At 39.2% G+C, this 20,194-nt stretch overlaps 1 protein-coding gene across 1 annotated transcript in view; it reads left to right on the top strand.

Annotated features, from left to right (window-relative positions):
- Positions 1–20,194, top strand: part of LOC122811985 (alpha-1,4-N-acetylglucosaminyltransferase-like) — a 567,882-nt gene that overhangs the window by 53,641 nt on the left and 494,047 nt on the right. The window contains exons 2-5 of the mRNA XM_044084190.1: positions 8,762–9,157; positions 9,506–9,583; positions 10,204–10,272; positions 10,378–10,494. Coding sequence (XP_043940125.1) covers positions 8,939–9,157; positions 9,506–9,583; positions 10,204–10,272; positions 10,378–10,494 — 483 coding nt within the window. The 5' untranslated portion in view covers positions 8,762–8,938. The remainder of the gene's footprint in view (positions 1–8,761; positions 9,158–9,505; positions 9,584–10,203; positions 10,273–10,377; positions 10,495–20,194) is intronic.

Genomic DNA, 20,194 nt, shown 5'->3' with positions numbered 1-20,194 from the left:
AAATCTTTAGTCAGCCTTGGTGCAGAAGCAGACCCAAGTCTTAGACAGGTATTCATTTAAAGTAATTTTAAAGGAAACACATTTTTGGTTAGCTCTAATTGTTAATGGAGGAGAGTTCTAGCCTTTAGCCACAGAATAAGATTATAGCAATTGACCAGCTGATTTGTTAGGTTTATGCTTAAACCAGAAGTTGTTTAATTTCAGATCTGAGGAATTTTTGGGGGTAGATAGTTGTTAAATAATGAACCGAGGGCAGGGAAGGTCAGAGGTTTGTGGATTATTTTATGAGCAGTTGTGACTTGGAGGTAAATGAGGTAACGTTAGAGTTTGAACCAGTTAAGAGAATGTAAAGCTATAGAATGATGGGTAGAATATTTAGCATTAGTAGAAAACTTGGCGATTTTGTTATAGCAAATTTCAATGTTTTGTTTTTAGGGAAGTTCATAAGTTAGTAAGTATTGGGGCACCATATACACGAAGGGGGCAAATAGGTGGTAGCAAGGATATGTTTAGTGGATGAGGTGGGAAAGTGTTTGTGAAGATAAAGAATGCCAAGTTTCTTTTTTTATTTGGTTTTAAAATTATAAATCAATTTTAAAACAAACAATAACTATTTACATAGGTCTACAACTGATCAATACATCAAAGTTATACATGTCAAGAACAGTTAATATTTTTCAAGCAAGTCTTTAAGTTTAAGCCAAGATTTATATGAATGTGTAATATTAGAAGTTTTCATCTTTATAGTATACAATTCACTACTGCAAACAATTTTTTGCCATACTAATAAATTCAACACTAGAGGGGGTAACTTTTCTGGCTATAGCAAGAATAGACCAAAGAAGAGGCACTTGTTTTTTTGGAATTATCTCAGGAATCTGAATATTAAATAAAATTAAAGATTTAGAAAATTTATATCTATCTGACCATAGAGCTTGAATAAAGTTATTAATTTAGTTCCAAAAAGGAGAGATGACTTCACATTCATATACAGTATGAGCCTAATCAGATATTATTTAAGAATCACATCTCCAGCATTTAATTTTATTTAATTTAGACATAATTGTAATTTTGTTAGGATTGACAAAAGCTCTGTGTAAACATTTCCAACTAAAAATTATCCAGTATAATGAAGATGTAGTTTTATCTATAGATTTTAATATTATTTTCTTGTATTCTTTGGGGAAGGCTTCATTATTCATTTTTGAGGAGTCGTTCCAAAAGGAATTGTCTAAATATGTGACATCTAACTTAAGAATTTTATAAATTTGTGACAAATATGATTTATTTTTCATTGCATTGTTATTGATATTTTTAAGAATTCCAACAATTTGGGGAACAATTTCTTATCTAGGTTAAATATCTTACTAATCTCTGTGTTCACAAAGTCTGTAAATATTTGTAAAATTAACCAATTCTTAGAGTCTTGATTGTATATGGGCCCTAAATTTTCAACAATAAGTACCAATTAAGAATTTATGCCAATAAATGAAGTTACTTTGTTGTTTTAATAGTAGGTAGCATTTTGTTGAAGTTATGAGTTTCTAAGCAGTCATTTGTATATGCAATTGGAAGCACAGAAAATAGTAAGTTTTTTTACAATGGTTAGAAGATGTGAACTTTTGGAAAGAGGAAAGTATGTTATTTAAATAGGGAATTTAAGAATAGCGTGTAATTCCATTTACTTAAAAATCATTTTAATAACCAGATAAAACCAACGCCCAAAGCGTGATACTGCCACCACCATGTATTCATCCTGGGCATGCTGTTATTTTGTGTATGCGAATTGTTATTTTTGTGCAAAACATACCTTTTGGAATTGTGGCCAGAGTTCAACATTGGTGTCATGAGACCATGAGACATTTTCTCGCATGCCTTTGTCAGACTTGATGCATTTTTTTGAAAATGTTAGCTGTGCCTGTATTTTTTTATGTGTAAGGAAAGGCTTCCGTCTTGCAACCACACCCCATAGGCGAGACATCTGGAGAATACCGGAGATTGTTGTCACATGTAGTACATAACCAGTACTTGACAGAAATTCCTGCAGCTCCTTCAGTGTTACTATAACTTTGTTGGCAGCCTCCCTCACCAGTTTCTTCTTGTCTTTTCATCAATTTCGTCAGGACATCCAGTTATTTGCAACATCACTGAGGTCACAGATTTTCTACACTTTCTGATGACTGTCTTGATTGTGTTCCATGATATATCCAAGCCTGTGGAAATTTTCTTTCCCTTCTACTCACTGATATTTTCCATCAATCACATCCGTGTGTGTGTGCACTGAATTGTGTAAGGCTGAACAATGTAGCTGAGCTGTACAGGCAGCAATACTGGTTTAGACATGACCTGATGTGTGTGCAGTGGGCTTGATGCAACAACTGTTGGTTGACCCGAACTGACATACCGCAGCTTGTGTGCACCACGGCTGTTACAGCACTGTTTTGTGGAGAGGTGTTAAATTCCACATGGTTCACTGGTACATTGTGTATGTGTGTGTTTAGCATGGATTGTGTAAAAGAGAATGATGTGACATGGCATGGATGAGGGCAAACCTGTTTACATTGATAGACTGTGAGGTGGCTATAGCCGATATCATGATCATATGTTGATACAGTGTCTTGTGTAGAGAGAGAGGCCAAGCTACATGGTTCGCACATAATTTTATTGGTATTGGATGTTGACATGGGTGGTGTGACAGCAAATGATAGAGCCTGGATGGGCTAACATGAAACCACTTATTGGAAAGCCTGTAGTTAGAGTAGTGTGATTGCCACTATGTATCCTTTGTTGTGGAGTTTGTCCAGGCTGCATTCTCAGATCCTCATACAAGATGTTAGCATGAATTGAATTTGCCTTTAGGTATCAAGGATGTGAAGTGTTTCAAAAAACTCCGATTGTCCACTTCTTATACATGGAAGATGTAAATTTGTTTTAACCTTGTCAGTCCAAGTTTCCACAGGTTACTGCTGTCCTTTTTCCCACTGCATCAAACCCAACAAACCATCTCAGCAATACGCTGGTATGGAGGAATTAAGGCAGACTAGTGGGGAGGTTGCAGAAAGGATGTCATAGTGGAAACCCTGACAAGCAAGGTAGTCACTGGTGCCAGAATGGGAATGTAAGGGGCATTATGTCACTTCCCTAACTGGCATTCTCTTACACGACGGCAAGAGTCAGATTGTCTGTTTCTGACTTTTGGCCAACAGGTGCTTGCAGATAACTTGCTTGAGAGGGAATCAGTCATAAGAGATGAATCATGAAAAGTACAGTATTCCACATCCAAGGAAGTAACACCTATGTTCCTTACTGTCCGGCAACACGTCTCATTGGGTTGTGGCTCTATGAAGAGTTCTATTTTGCTTCTTTGGCTTCCATTTTCAATGATGGCTAATGTGCCTAGAGATCAGTTTGTGATCTCAACACCAGGCCACAGCTCCTTGTGGAAAACATGGCTGTTCAGTTTGACAGTGGAAGAGAATGTATTGTGAACCAAGCATGATTAGAATATTACTTTGTATCTGTCTTTTAAACAATGCTGTCCTAAGTGGTACCTCGAATGACTCATGTAATGCAATTGTTTGGATTTCTGTAAGACTTGGAGTTCACATGAATATGCATAACACCACCTTCAGCTTTTGTGGATGAACTGTCAATTCAACTTTGAGGAGTCGTGATGTCTCTTCTACACAGCATGATACCTGAAACTTTCCCTTTGTTGTTCTAAACAGCAGTCTTTGTTATTCATCTGGCTTCACAAGTGAGCCACCTGTAGATGCTAGGACACATGCAAGGTGTCTTATCTGCAAAAATGATCTTCTTATGATGTTCAGGCTTTATGCAGTGTTGTTAACATTTTCTTGGCAGTTTGTGCATTTCCTATCTTGACTGTAGTTTGCAGTTACAGATAAGTTGTTTGAAGTCAAAACTTTACCTTTAGCACTCTTTCATTTGGATGAACCCATGGCCCTTCCCTTCGCTACATATCAGCTGATTTGTTATGCATAAGCCTATGTGTGGTGTTCACCTGCAAAATGTCCTTTATATAAATACATCTATTTTTTTTTTGTTTGTTTCTCTCTCTCTCTCTATATATATATATATATATATAATCTATATATACATGTTTTTCTGTGTTAAAAAAAATTATATATATATATTTTTGCAAATAGACATGATTGTGTGTGTGTGGCTGTGTCCGTGTGTGTGATATATATATATATATATATATATATATATATATATATATATATATATATATCTTATTCCGGTTACTGGTAGCCACAGCGGAACTCCAGTACCCTAATGACTGGTAGTGGATTTTTACATGCCGAGTTACCAGCCCTGATGCACAAGCTTCAGCGAAGACACACCCCATTCACGCATGCCTCCACACAGAAGACACTCTCGCTGAGAATCCAACGGGACAATGTCTTGCTATGAGGCAACAATGCTACCACAGCACCACCACAGCAGTGTGTGTGTGTATATGTGTGTGTGTGTGTGTGTGTGTGTGTGTGTGTGTGTGTGTGTGTGTGTGTGTGTATATATATATGTGTATGTGTGTGTGCATATATATATATATATATATATATATATATATATATATATATATATATATATAAAATATAAAGAGAGATATTATAAATCTAGTTGTAGAAGACTACTAATACACTGGGATGTTTCTCTCCTGTTTGAAAAGGCATCTTTTTTTTCTACTTTCTGCTTCATTGTTTTACTTTGTGGCATATCAGTTATGTTGATGGGAAATAATAAGCTAAGAATATACGATTTCATCAGTCTGAGTTGGGCAATGTGTATGTAAATTAGTCTTTTATTGACTACTGATATCGGTTCCTATGTCACTCGTTTATCATTTATTTTCATGCTTATTGCTGTTTCACCATGTGAACACATCACCTGTACTATGAGGCATAGGTTTACTAGTTGTTTCTTACTGATGGTGTGGTGCTTGCTGTACTCTAGTAAAAGAATTGTTTTGGATTTAAATTTATTAATTTTAATGTTGACTTTTAGTAAATCCCTAATGGAGTGGATTAGAAGCATCCTTTTGTGTAAATTTATAAAATATTCGGTATAGCTTTGAAGACAAAGCGAGCAGAGAAGCCAAAAAAGCAGATTTGTATATAATGCCTGAGTCATACATAGGACTGACTGTGCACTGAGGTTCTGTATACCTACTTGTCCAGTGTGTATGTGTGTATGTTTTCTGGTGGAAGGGGATCCATAATAGTAACACTGACGTATTAAAGCATCAGAGTTTGTGTTTAGATTCTATATACACATAGACATATCATGTCTGTGAAAAGTAGATTCAACCTACACGTTCAGATAGCTAATGCATTCCCAATTGCCTAGGACAGAAAGTCACGGCAAGAGGGTGGGAACAGCAGATGCACATTGGAATTGGTAAGATAGTTTCAAGGAGTATGTCAGACAATCATACTGCCAAAGTAGTTAGGAAATCCTTCTATGTAGCTCATCTAATTACTAAAGGGTTTGTATCTAGAAATAGAGGTTATAGTGACCCTCTACTTGTCACTCATCAGACTCATGACACAGTCTGGCCAGGCTTATAACTGCCCTTGGGCAGATAACCTAGTACCTAACTATGAACCTAAGATATTGGTAGAAGTGTTAACTCAGTAGAAATTATTGTTGTTAGTATAACAGAATGATGTCAGTGATGGAAGGATAATCTCAGTGTGTTCTCATTGTTTGGTATTGTACAATTCTAGTGTCGCATATTTGCATCGATCCACATCATACGTACTAAGATAATGTCGAGTCAAAGGAAGTCCTGTTCCATTGTGCCATACAGTTTTGAACCCGTTTACAAGGAAGAAGAGTGCCCACCGAAGCATTCACGAAGAAGTAGCAGCAGTAGTGAGGGCGAAGAACCCTCGGCCACAATTAATGGCAAGACAGAATGGTGCTCTTGCCAGCGGTGCATACAAATGAGTTCAAGACTGGAATGCTACTGCTGTGCTTCATCACCACGTGCTTGTGTGAAAATGAATGAACTTGATCCGGCACCCATGTGCATTATCGAACATTCGCTCTTTGGCAGCACTTGCTTGACACCACACTTTCTGCACATACTAATGCGGGCGATGTACTTCTTCAGAGGGAATTTTCGACAAACAAACTGGACAAACAGGTACAAGGAAATGCTACTTTCTTTCATGCTTTGCAATTAGTACGGATACATGCAAGTCACAAATACAGCTAATGTTTCTAAACGTTAATTTAATTGACTGGGTTATGATATTATGTGTTGTGATTGCTGCAATCAGGAGAAATATAAGGACAGGTGGCAGATAAGCCTTTTTTTCGAGGATACAATTGATATTTCTTCTTAATGTGGATGTCCTGCTAGAAAAGTTAGGCGTACTTCTGTTTGTATGACCATTGTGCTTTTCTCTAAGTTGTAACATGTTGCTCAGTTGCAATGCTTTCTGACAGCATATTTTTCCCTTGTGTGTAGTACTTACAGGTTAGTTGCGTATCGTGCATATGTGTTGTGGATGTATGACAATCGAAAGCTCGGATATGGACATCGTGTAGTCATACCCTCGTGTGTGGTGAACGAAATCCGGCAGAGATTTCCTTCAGATGAAGCAGACTATACTGGCTTTAAGCCATTCGAGGGTTTTTGGATGTTTCCTGAGTAAATCTTAAAACAGTTGTATGTTGCTGGCTGTCTTGACAAGGACTATATCTTAAAATATTTTGTACATTGTCAATTATTAATAAGTGTACAAATAGAATTAAAAGCTGAGTGTTATATTCTGTAACTTTTTGGTTTACTGTTCTAGGACATTGCCTCAGTAGCTGTAGGCAGTTTACTGTACATGAGTCGAGTATTTTTTTTGAAAAGTTTGGGTGTGTCTTGTCAAAGTTGGGTTACCTAGAAGATAAACTGCAATTATGTGCATTCCTTTACTGCAGTCTCTGTATGATTACTTTTGTGAATGTGTGGTGGAACGGAGGTAATTTTGCAGTGTGTTTAAGCTAAATTTCTTTACCTTGAAATCAGTGTTGCAGCTCAATGTTGTTGAGTCATTAAAATTGTACTTTTCCTGAATGCAATAATATGGGTTATGCGTTTCTCTCAAATCTAAACAGTCTTGTTAACTTATGTATTGCATTGAATTGGAAGGCATACAACATATGGAATGTAATCTGAGTGTGATAGCAGAAAAGCAATGATAGCCATATTAAGATGACACTTGATTTCTGAAGCGGTGCAGTATTGTTGCACATCAAACTTGTCTAATGAAGCTTCATCACCAGGTATAGTCTGTATTTAACAATAGGCTGTTTGGCAGCAGTTATTTGTATACTCAGTGTGGATAGATAGCAATTATTTGTTGTTTTTGGGATTTGTCATACTGTGTCCAAAAGGTGAAAACAGTGTGTCAGTGAAAAATGCATGAAGTAATTTTAAGACAACAGTTGTTGTTATGAACCAATGTTATGTGGTGTTAGCTTTTTGTCACAAACTGCCCTTGTATATGAGAGCTGACGTTATCCTTCCGCTGTACACCTTTCTTGGTGTGACTGGGTGAAGCAGAGGAAATGCTGTGTTTATTTTTTTTTATCATCTGAATGTTCACATAGGATGGGTTTCTAGACACTGCTGAAAATGGTATTGCCAAATACTGAGCATCACAAAAAATTGACTACTGATTTAAATTGGGTATGTTTTGTATTGAAACAGTGTGCTGATGGTTTCTTTTTGAGCATCATAAAATGAATTCTGCCAATATCAACTGCAGACTATTGCTCATGGCTTACTGTACCTTTGGCCATTGTGGATTGAGTGCTGGATGCCTCTGTTCCTCACTGAGTTATCCTTGCAGTTACTGGTGTACTGCTGATGTGATTCAGTGAAAGGGAAAGACACTTCAGTGCAACATTGAATCATAACCCAAAGATTTTGGACAAGTACCACAGTTTGCATAGTCCTATAAGCTCCAGCACTATATCTTTTACCTATGTCGGTGTTGGAATGCATTACCATGTGCATGTACTTAATGTGGATGATCTCAATGTGGATGCACAATCTCAAAGTGGCCACCGTGTGTGAAGTACATAGAAAGAAGAGACTATGCGCAAGTGTTTTATTAATGAATATATCTAAGCGTTATGCAATACATCAAATTAAAGACATTCAAAATAACACCAAAACAGTAATGGCTACGAGATACAGGTCATACGATTGCAGTATCTGCATTGTGGTGCAATCATTTGCACTGAAAATGGACATCCAGCATAGCTGTCCCATAAGTTGTGTATGACTGGATGACCCTTGACATCTTTGAACATTGTGCATTTCAGGTCTTGTGTACAAGAGTTGGGTCACTGAGAGACAGCATACCAATTCCAGCTTTGTATACGCTTTTTCAACATAAGTATTGGAAATATTCATGTTCTATTTAAATAGTTTAGCATTTGTTGTCCTTTGTATCTTCACGTGAACATGTACTGATAGAGTGAATGCACAATGCCATGTGGAGGTAATAGTATATGTCTGAAAGTTTCATTACATGCAGTGCGAATGGAAACTAAAACATTGGTAGTATGTATTACACACTGTTTGCGTATGATTTTTGGAGCCTATGGCAAGTGTTGTGTTTTGAAAATTGTCATTAATATAACATTACCAGTAGCAGCAAAACATACAATGGATCTGACATAGGTCTAACATAATGACTTTTATTTTGTTTCTTTCCTAAAGGTCATCCTGCAGTACATCATGCCTCACTGTCTTGCCTATGCATGTGCAACACACACTGGGTGACTTGAGGAAGGTGTGTCCATACATGCCTTCCCCAGGGATGTTCACCTTTGCACTGTGTGGGTGAGTCGATGTGGAACCGATGTGGGCCACATCCCGACTTTTGTCAAAGAAGTGATGGGCAGTAAGAGAGCAAAGTATTACCTGTGCTCTAAGCATTTTAATGACTCCATGTTTGAAGGCAACTTCATGAAACAACTTCTTCCTCCAAATTTTATGAAACGTCAGACTCGCCAACGCCTCAAGAAAAATGCACTGCCAACCAAGTTCAGTCATACACAGAATAAAGAAAGATCATCATCCAGTCTACGTATTGCAGCACAGGAACGGAAAAAGGTATGTAGCATAAAGGATCTGTTTTCAGCATAAGTTAATGTATTGAAGACTGGAGACATGTAGTTGAAAACCATCCTGAAATATCAAAGTGATATTACTGCATTTATTATGTCAAGACTGGTTTAGACATACCATGAAAAGATATGACTTGATTTTAAACTGTGATGCTCTACTACTATCTGAAGATGTACATTGCATTTGTCATTGACATCATCACTAAGCTCAGTCCGGTTGTTTGAGACAGTTATCCAAAGTGATAAGTCATTGATTGCTACATTGGTAATTATCATGTTAGGATGAAAGTATTTAAAGGTGATAATTTGTCGTTTTTGTATTTTCCGCATACAGCTCCTGGATGAGTTACTGTCGACACAGCCAAGTACATCGGACACAGTAATGCAGGAAATGGATGATAACCATGCTCAGGTAAGCCAAGTAGAGCAATAAAGCTGGGGCATAGATAGTAGGCGAGTCTGTTAATGTGAACTCTTGAGAGATTTCTATGTGTAACTGTAACTGTTTTATTAATATTGATTTCTAAAGTAAATGTGACCTATATCAGCCCAATGGCTACTTAAAGGAAACGTCGCACAGCAAGCGTATTGCTGTGGGAAATGAAATGGAACCTTACTGCGATTTAGTACTAAGATAGTGCTGATGTCTGATTACTTATTATTAATGCAGTTCTTTTTACCCAAAGTTGCCGGTGACTTCTTCAGAGGGTACTGTCACAGCAACCATGTACACATTGCACATAATGCTTTGAAGGAGCAGGATCATTGTGCTTATGCTACTTATGAGGACAAATGAAAATCTCGGCAGGTAATTGCAATTGTAGCTGCAGCAAGATACAACTTTGTAAAGAAATGCCGTTTACTTTGGATGATAGTGAAGTGATGGTTCAGTTCAGCAGGGAATAAATTAACTGTCTAACTGATGCCACACAGCTTTAATTTCCATTCCTATTTGTTTGTGATGTGTGTTGCATGCTGCCTTGCTTTTATTGTTAATGCAACTAACTGTTTTCCTGTAATGCTTCATTGTAGACAGAGCTACTGCTCCAGGACAAGGTAAAGGACATGATGAAGGAAGTGGAAGTCACAGTTGGCAATAATGTAAGAAAGTGGACACAGCATGTACTGACATAATAGTAGAGTCGTTTATTAATGGTATAAGTAATGGTTTAGTGGTTGAACATAACTTTACACTTTATCCTGCAGGTTGATGCACCAGTATTCCACGAAGAGACAATCGGCTTCCAGATGGAGATCAGCATTAATGACAGTGAATGTGTACAGGAATTGAGAAAGCAAATGCCCATGTCACTAGGAAGAGAGGTAAGGTGTACATGCTATGGGAAGATAAGATCAGAGATTAACAAAGAATATGAAATAAGGTGTACATGCAGTGAGAAGATAAGATCAGAGGTTAACAAAGATAATAAAATAAGCTGTACATACAATGAGAAGATAAGGTCCAAGGTTAAAGAAAATGAAATGGGATTGTTTGCCAGCAGGTGGTCTGAAGTTCCATGTAGTGCTACCATTACAAGCACTAAATCACGTAGTCAATGTAGTCAGACACGCAACATACATTATACAACAAGTCTTGGAACTCAGACAAGCTTCCCGCGGGTAACAATGCAAGATGCAGAGACAATGGCATCAAGTTGTAAAGATGCAGCAACACAGTTTCCAGAGATGTGTCCAATAGTAAGGCATATAGTGAAGGACCACACCTATGCACAAAGGACCATGGATGTGGATGACCTTGCAAACAACAATATCGGCACAAACAAGGACCAAGTGACTCAGGTGGACTTGCCAACACAATCTATGGAAGTGGACGTTCATTCGCCCATAGTAGCCTGTAGCACACCAATCAAACTTAATCTAGTTGGATCCAACAGTTTGATGAATGAAGATATGGACATGTTTAGGAATAGCACTGAACATAGTATCATAGACCATGAGTGGGCAGAGACATTTGATAGCATGTCAACGATTGCCAGCAACGGCGGAAGAACTGAAGACATGAAACTGATGGAGGTTAGTGATGAAAGCGCACAGGAAGACACTGAATGGTGTGAGCCATCTTGCAGTACATCCACATCGGAAACAGACAACAGCTTTGAGAATGAAACTCATGAGCAGCACATAGCAAAGCAACGAAAATTCATAGTTTTTGAAGATTGCCTGAATGAGTTGATGTTGAAATTGATATGTCCACAATGCAAAGCACCAGCATGTGAAGATTACTATAAAAGTTCTGTGGGATCAATGTTTGCTGCCAGAGTAGAGTGTTTGAATGGACATCAAATTGTAAATTGGAAAAGCCAGCCAATGCTTGGACGAATGTCAGCAGGAAATATACTCAGTGCAGCAGCTGTACTGTTTAGTGGAAATACATATGCACATATAGCAAGGTTTTGTGCTTATGTCGGACTGGAATTTATCGCTCAAACTACTTTCTATGAAATACAGCGTGAATACCTATTTCCAGTAGTGCAGAATACATGGAAACTACATCAGGAAGAACTTCTACAGGATGTACGTGGGAAAGCAATTAGAGTTGCAGGTGATGGTCGCTGTGACAGTCCAGGGTATTCTGCTAAATACTGCTGTTATAGTGTAATGGACATGGACACTGGCTATCTGTTGGATTTTTCACTTGAGCAGCTAGGGGATGGTATTTCATCAGTAGCTTTGGAGAAGAAAGCTTTCCTGAACTGCATGCGTAATTTGCGTCAAATGGACATCAACATCAGTGTAGTAGCTACAGACCATCATCGAGGTATTGCCTGTGCAATGTGAACAGAGTTTCCAGAAATAGAACATCAGTTTGACCTGTGGCATGTGTCTAAAGGAATTAAGAAAAAAATTGTTGAGGTGGCCAGAAAAAAAGACATGGATCAGCTCATGCCATGGTGTCAAAGCATTTCAAACCACTTGTGGTGGTGCTCAGAGACATGTGATGGAGATGCAGAGATACTTTCTGAGAAATGGAAGTCCCTATTGTATCACATGACTGATACACACCACTGGGATTGGGGCAAAAAGTTCCATGCCTGTGAACATGACATCCCCATAGAAGGCAGAGAGCAAAAGCAGTGGTTGCAACAAGGGAATGAAGCCCACATGGCATTGGCAAAAATTGTCATGAACCAAACTCTGCTCAAGGATCTCCAACACCTAACTCAGTTCTGCCATACAGGGAGCTTGGAAGTCTTTCATGCACTACTTTGTAAGTATTGTCCCAAGTTTGACCATTTCTCTTACAATGGAATGAAAATTAGAACTATGCTTGCCATTTTGGATCATAATGCAAATGTGAACCGTCAGCAAGCAGTAGTGAGATGTCCCAAGAATAACTCTGCTGCCAAGGGTGATGTGCGATACCGCATTGTATACCCTAAGGCAAAGCAAGATTGGGTGGCCAAGCCAATTTTTGAAGAGCGCAAATATGATTACATATTTGATATGATCATAGATGTGATTCATCTGAAAAGCGGAAGTGTTCAGGTGCCAAGTCTGGAAAAACCACTCATTCCAAAGAACATAGCCAAGTGTGATAGACCAGACAAACAAGAAGTTATCTTAAGGCACGTATCACGATTTGAGAAGTTAGAGCCAAAGTGAGACCTTCCTCAGACTGATTATGTTACTGCTGCAAGGTTGTGAAGCCACTGGTACTGCATTTGAGCATTGAAGACATACTGCTGTAGTGTGTCAAACACTGATTCAAAGTCAATGCTTGGAGTTGCTGTTAAGTACTCAATTCTTAGATTCATCAATGGGCAAGTGTTAAATAGATTATAATATGTAGTCATTAAATATGAAATGCTAGAGTCACTTATAAATGGACATAGTAGAAGTGTTAGATGGAATGGACATTCCCTGCTGTCAATGACTATAGACGATACTAGTACAGTTACTGTAGTTGGCCCTCAACAGAGATTCCCTTTAATGCAGTCACCCGATTGTTACATTGTTAACATGCCATATATGCCAGCTGTAATGTCCAATGCCGATTACGCACAACAAAATCATAGGGGTACCCAACATTTGCTAAACAGAGTCAAATGTACACCATCTGACTGTATTCTGACTGCAAGAGGCTTCCGAGTGTAGATCTATGCTTGGCATACAAGGCATTATCATACCACACTTTGACGGACCTGCTGCATTTATGCAAAGTACGAAATAATTGTTTTACGTACTCTAAAGAGTGCAACCTTGGATGTGATATAAATTGGATCTTTAGGGGAGACAAATAGTTGGGCAAAACAGAGAATACCACTTTGCTAGAAAATGGTGCAACTTACATGTGAACAAGTGTTGCTGCCTAATTCGATGTCAATCTGACATTGGCAAATACAGTCTCAGAAGGCAGTGCATCCCAGCTTTGGCACCAATGTCTGTTATGGACATAGGCAGACTGCAAATGATTCATGTACACATGTGCATGACTACCACTTATCATGGGTTAGCAAAGCTTATCACACATTTGGAAAGCATGGCCCAACTGAACAACGTCCCTTGGGTTTATGAGCCTAGTTAAGATGTAAGAAGAAATTTTAAGCTTCACATCCGTATAGAGTCCTACTGACAAGTTGGTTTTGTTGTGGAACATAACAAGGAAAACAGAAGGTGGTAGTTGCTGTGCGGTATTTGAAGCTGGTGTTGAACAGACCATCTGATGAAGAACCAATTCAATTAGCATCCCAAATTAAATGTGTAACGATGACAGATTAGCTCGCTCTCATTACCATCTTGAGGATTCGGTTGGACACACACAAATCGCCTTGATGTAGGTTGTCTGCTCCAACTCTGGTAGTGTTGTACATGGCATGATAGAGGGGTGATAGTGCGCATTTGTAACCAAGACATGGTTTAAACTGAAGAATACTCTGAAGCAACTAGTTGGGGAAGAAGAGCTACCAGTCTCAGGACACTGACATGATCTCATTGGCATAGTAATCCCATAGGCACAATAAGTTACACAACTGTAGTCAGTCTTTCACAATATCAGTGAGGGTTTGATTGATAGCGACAGGAAAGAAGACCAATGCATCATATCAATGCACTGTCTTAAGAGTGAGATTCTCTGTTTATGTTTATTTGAGAGTGATTTAGTATCAAGACCTCACTCTTGTACAGTACAGTGTTTCACATCCAGGGACCTAAACTGTGTGTTGCCTACTGTCCTACAACACATGCCTCATTGGGAGGGGGTTATGAACACTTGTCTTTAACCATTGGTCAAACAAGAAGAAAAATAAGTGATTTTGCCTAGCGATAAGCTTTGATCTCAACACAATGTCATGTGCCCTTGTGGAAAACATGGCTGTTATCGAGGCCAGTTGAAAAGAATGTATTGTGAGCCAAGCCTGACTTGAGTAGCTTTCTCTGTCTTTAGTTTTAAACAATGGTTCAATCTGTGGTACTTGCCATGTCTCATCTGATGCTATTGTTTTGATTCCTGTGAATGTGTGAAGCAGTTGTCTGACTTAGACTTCACATGAATATGCATAATACCTCCTATATCTTATGTGGATGAGTAGTGAACTGAAGTTAGACTTAGGAGTCAAGATGTTTGCATAGTCAATTCACCTCCTTAGCATGATAACTGTTAGCTCAGCTTGCCCATTGTTGTTCTGAGCATCAGTCTTTGTTATTCATCAGACTTCACAGGTTAACCAGTAGTAGAGGGTATGGCACATGAAAGCAGTCTTGTCTGTAGAACTGATCTGTCTGTAACATGAGAGAATGTCTTATGATGCTCTGTCTTCATGCACTTTTGTTTATCTATATATATATATATATATATATATATATATATATATATTTGTGTTTGTGTTTTATATATATATATATATATATATATATATGTGTGTGTGTGTGTGTGTGTGTGTGTTTTATATATATATACATATATGTGTGTGTATGTGTTATATATAAACATACACATTATATATATATATATATATATATATATATATATATATATATATATATATATATATATATATATATATATGTATGTATATATATATATATATATATATATATATATATATATATATATATATATATATATATAAATAATCTGCTTGGAGTGACAGTGGCAGCTGGTGGTTGGTTATATCATTGAGCTGTGCTGCAAAGTCGAAATGGAAGCAGCATGGTGATTAGTTTGGTTCACATCCCTAGGGCTGGCTGCCACAAGGGATGGCAATCTTGAGGTTAAGTATTAATAGCTGGGTTGCCCATGGATGTCACTGTATTGTATGTTGAGGTTGGCTGTGGAACACTGGTACTGTGCTTTTAGGGATGATGTAATAGCTTTTTTAGAATCATATGTGGATTAATCTGCTGTAAATGTGTGAGACGGTTTTATGGTGTAAGTATCTGTATGTGTGGGTTATGGAAGCTGTTGTGTTTAGGGGACAGCTGGGTCTGAGCTGTAGTGGGATATAACTTTTTGGACAGCAGCAGCTATGGATGCCCATTGCTGTGTCTTCATAGCTTTGTGTAAGAGGTGAGGAAAGGAAACAGGGTGGAATGGCACACTGTGTTCCGGTCTCTCTCTGTCATTCGTTGCTGTATACAAGACTGATAGAGTAGATGGGGTGATGTCAGTCCAGTTATGGGAAACAGAGGGCTATAGTGCAGTGTACTTGCACCAACTTAATTTGGCTGCACTGAGGTTAGAAGCATTGGAGCAATGATTTCCCATTTTTTTACATCACTCAGTAGCGGAAATTCACAGCAGTTACTGGTACATTGCAAGTCTGCGTTAGTGTGTGTGTGTGTGTGTGTGTGTGTGTGTGTGTGTGTGTGTGTGTGTGTGTGTGTGTGTGTGTGTGTGTGTGTGTGTGTGTGTAAGTAGTATATATTGTCTAGTGGATATAAACGAATCGTATCAATGCTTTACACTTAGCTTGTGTAAAATGAGGCTGGTGTCAGTGTACTGTATTGTACTCACTGTGACAAATGGTAATTGTCCAGAGATAAAATAAGTTGCATTCGAGTGCCATTGTTTAATTGCTCCCTTGTTGAAAAATTGACAAAGCAGTTTGCTGAACTGGAAGTGTGTTTGTATGTGTTTGTCTGTGAGTATGTGTGCATTGCACAATGTAATGTTAAACAATGTAGCTGACCTGCACTGGCACCGACCGTGTTTAGGGATGACATCATGTCAGGGCAGTGTGCTTGCTGTAACACCTAAGTGCCCAAAAATGACATTGACTGCAGGTTAGGTGGCCCATTGCTGCTGTGGCACTGTCATGTGGAGAGGTGGGCAGTCCCACATGATTAACTAGTAGATTGTGTGTCATTGTGTATGTTTTAGCATGGGTTGGCTCAAACAGATTCACTTAGCATGGCATGGATGAGCCCAACTGACCTCGCCTTCTTATGTGATAATCAGTGTCTTGCGAAGACATGGACAAATGAGCATGGTACAACAGCATATAAGTTTCGCAAGGGTATTGTGAATGTGAGTGGTATAGCCTGGCATGACTGAGAGCAAACCAGTTATTGTAACCAGTGGAGTCAGTGGATTCCACTTGCATCATCTACTGATGTGAGCTAGTTTGACAGTCTTAATTTTCAGAGACTCCTAGAGGATGTAAAAGTGCCATTTTAAACTGACTTTTGGAAATGGAATTTTAGTGCCAGTGCTGGAAAGTCTATGGAAAATGTGATGAGAGAGGTCAGTTGATAGACAGGATGCAACTCAGATAGGTTCCCTGTCTGTCCTCATTTTCCTACTGTTATTGTTTTCCTTTTTCCCATGGCATCAAACCCAACACACCATCTCAGAATGAAGTTGGTAAGGAGACACAAAGACAGAGTAGTGGGGAGGTTGCAGAATGGATTGCATGGAACCCCTGACAATCAATGGAGAGTCGATGTCAGGATGTGTATGTAAGGGTCATGGTGTAACTTCCCTCCCTGGCACTGTGTTACACTACTGTAAGAGTCTGATTTTCTGTTTCTGCCTTTTTGGCGACTGATTGATTCAGACAACTTACTTGAGTGTGACTTAGTGGTAAGAGATTAGTCTTGTAAAGTACCGTATTCCATATCCAGGGATATAACCCCTGTGTTCCATACTGTCCTGCAACACTTCTCTTTGTGAGTGCTTATATGACTAGTTCTCTTTACCCATCGGTAAAAAAATAAATACTAAAAAAGTAGTGTACCTTGAGATCACTTCTGGATCTTAGAACAATGTCACATGTCCTTGTGGCCAACATGGCTGTTATCTAGGTCAGTGGAAAATAATGTATTGTGAACCAAGTATGACTTGAATATTATGTGTTTTTAGTTTAAAAATATGCTTTCATTTGTGGTACTTCTCATCTCTCATCTGATGCTATTGTTTTGATTCCTGTGAATGTGCTAATCAGTTCTCACTTACAGTTCACATGAATATGCATAACACCTCCTTATTTTTTTGTGGATGAGTAGTGAGTTGAAGTTATACTGCGGAGTCGTGATGTCTGCATAGTCAATTCACCTTCTCAGCATGATGCCTGTTTGCTCAACTTACCCTTTCCTGTTCTGAGCATCAGTCTTTGTTATTCATCTTGCTTCACAGGTTAGCCACCTGTAGATGCTGAGACTCATGAAAGCGCTCTTATCTGCATAACTGATCTGTCCTTCACATGGAAGAATGCATTAAGATGTTGTGTCTTTGTGCATTGCTGTTGCCAAGGGCAATTTGTGCATTTGCTGTCTTGACTGTACTTTGAAGTTGTTTAAAGTAAAAAAATTTTACATTCTGTACCCTTTCCTTTGGATGAAGCCATGGACCTTCTTTGGGGTGCAGCATCGTTGATGTTTGTGTATAATCCTACTATGTGTGGTGTCCCTATGCAAACCAGTTTGTGCATATAGTGCCGGGGTGTATGTTTAATATATTTTTATATGTGTGTGTGTATATATATATATATATATATATATATATATATATATATATATATATATATATATATGTTTTCGTATGTGTAATATATTGGAGTGACACTGATGGTGGTCACCAATTCCATTGGTAGGGTATTTCTGGGTGGTGAATGATTTGGTTTGCATCTAGATGGATGGCTGCAACAAGTGAAGGCAATCATGGGGTTAAGTTATCAATACCTGTATTGCCCATGGATGTCACTGTATTGTGAGTAGAGGTAGGCTGAGGAACACTGGTTCATAGGTTCATAGGTTCATAGGTTCACAGGTTCATAGGTTTATACTAGGCTATCTGCCCAAGGGCATTTATAAGCCTAGCCTAGAGTTTTGTGGCTTTCGCCACCCCTTTATTTTGAAGAAAACTATGCCCATTATTTTGCTGTGCCTCTGTCAAGCAGTGACACTGAGGTAATCCCTGGGGTATATCTGCGATCTCCCATCCATTGGTCAAGATTTCTCTTGAACAAGGCCAGTGAGGTGCTCTGCCTCATATGTACCGGGATTTTGTTCCACAGCATAGGGAATCTCTGGGTGATGAATCTGTCCCTCCAGCATGTCCTATTAATAACCGTGTTAAGGTTTGAGTCTCCCGCCCTTGTAGTTCTGAGGGATCTAGATTTTTTGAGGTGAAGCATGTTCATCAATTCTGGGTTTGACATGGCCTTGTATGTCAGGCACAGGTCACCTCTGAAGAATCGGTAAGCGACTGAATAGAGCTGCAGTTTCTTCAGTCGGGCAGCGTAAGACATATTTTTGAGACCCTTTATCCTTTTGGTGAGGAACTTTTGGGGCCTTTCCAGCTGCTGCAGGTGTCGGGTCAGATACATTCCGAATGGAGCATTGTACTCAATCATTGGTCTGATGAGTGATGAGTACAGGGGGACGATGACCTCCCTTGATCTAGATGTGAATCCCTTCATGATCAGGTGGGCAATGTAGAAGGTCTTCCTAACTACTTTAGCAATGTGAGTGTCAAACGATAGGTTACTGTCAACCTGGGTCCCCAGATCCCTGATCACTTCTTCTGTGCTCAGTGGATTGCCACCTATATGGTAGCTAGGGGTAACCTTGTTTTTCCCGAAGGGTATGACTATGCATTTCTTGGCGTTTAACTTTAGGCCATGGCTCTGGCACCAGTTATCCGTTTCTGTGAGACCCTTCTGAAGGATATCTGTGTCAGATGTGTTTCGACTATGGCCCAGTTTGCAGTCATCTGCAAACTTTGTCAGCCATAACCCTCCTGTATTTGCTTGTACTTCAGAAAAGTAGATGCCGAACAAGAGTGGGCTCAGGACTGAGCCCTGTGGAACACCACTTGTGACAGGCTTTGAGTCTGACATGGCGCCAGCAACTCTGACCCTGGTGGTTCTGTCACTTAGCCAGTTTGCAACCCATCTTGTGATGTATGGGTTTACATTTAAGCTGATGAGTTTTTCAATGATACCTGAGTGGGGAATTGTGTCGAAAGCCTTTGCCAGGTCTAGGTAGGCTGTATGGACTGCCTTTCCCTCATCAATGGCCTTGGTGACTGTTTCAAAAAAGTCAACCAAGTTTAAAAGGCATGATCTGCCTTTGACAAAGCCAAACTGGGCCGGATCCAAAGTCTGCAAGTCCCCTATGTCTTTATTTATGAGTTCCATTATGATCCTCTCCATGGCCTTGCAGATCAGGCTTGTCAAGCTGATGGGACGGTAATTTCCATGGTCGGTGGAGGCACCGCCTTTGTGAAGTGGGACCATAGTTGCCGTGCGCCACTCCTTGGGTACGTATCCTGAGGTGAGACTAAGATGAAACAGCTGTCCTAACTGCGGGTTTAATTCCTCGTTGAGTTCGTGGAGCATACAGCCGGGGACACCATCCGGTCCCATGGATGCTGTGTTTTTCGCCTAGGAGAGGGCAGTTCTCACCTGGGCGTTTGAGATGTTTGGGGGGGCTACAATCCTCTGGTATAGCTATCTGTCCCTTTGGGGGGGGAGTTTGCACTGAACCTGTCAGCCTGTATGTTGGCAATGTCTGTAGGTTCAGTAATTTTCACATCATTTTGAACTAATTCTGAGCATATCTG

The sequence above is a fragment of the Protopterus annectens genome, chromosome 9.part0 (assembly GCF_019279795.1).
Source record: "Protopterus annectens isolate FY-2018-M chromosome 9.part0, PAN1.0, whole genome shotgun sequence".
In the NCBI taxonomy this organism is placed as follows: Eukaryota; Metazoa; Chordata; order Ceratodontiformes; family Protopteridae; genus Protopterus; species Protopterus annectens.
This window is presented reverse-complemented; position numbering and strand designations above follow the sequence as displayed.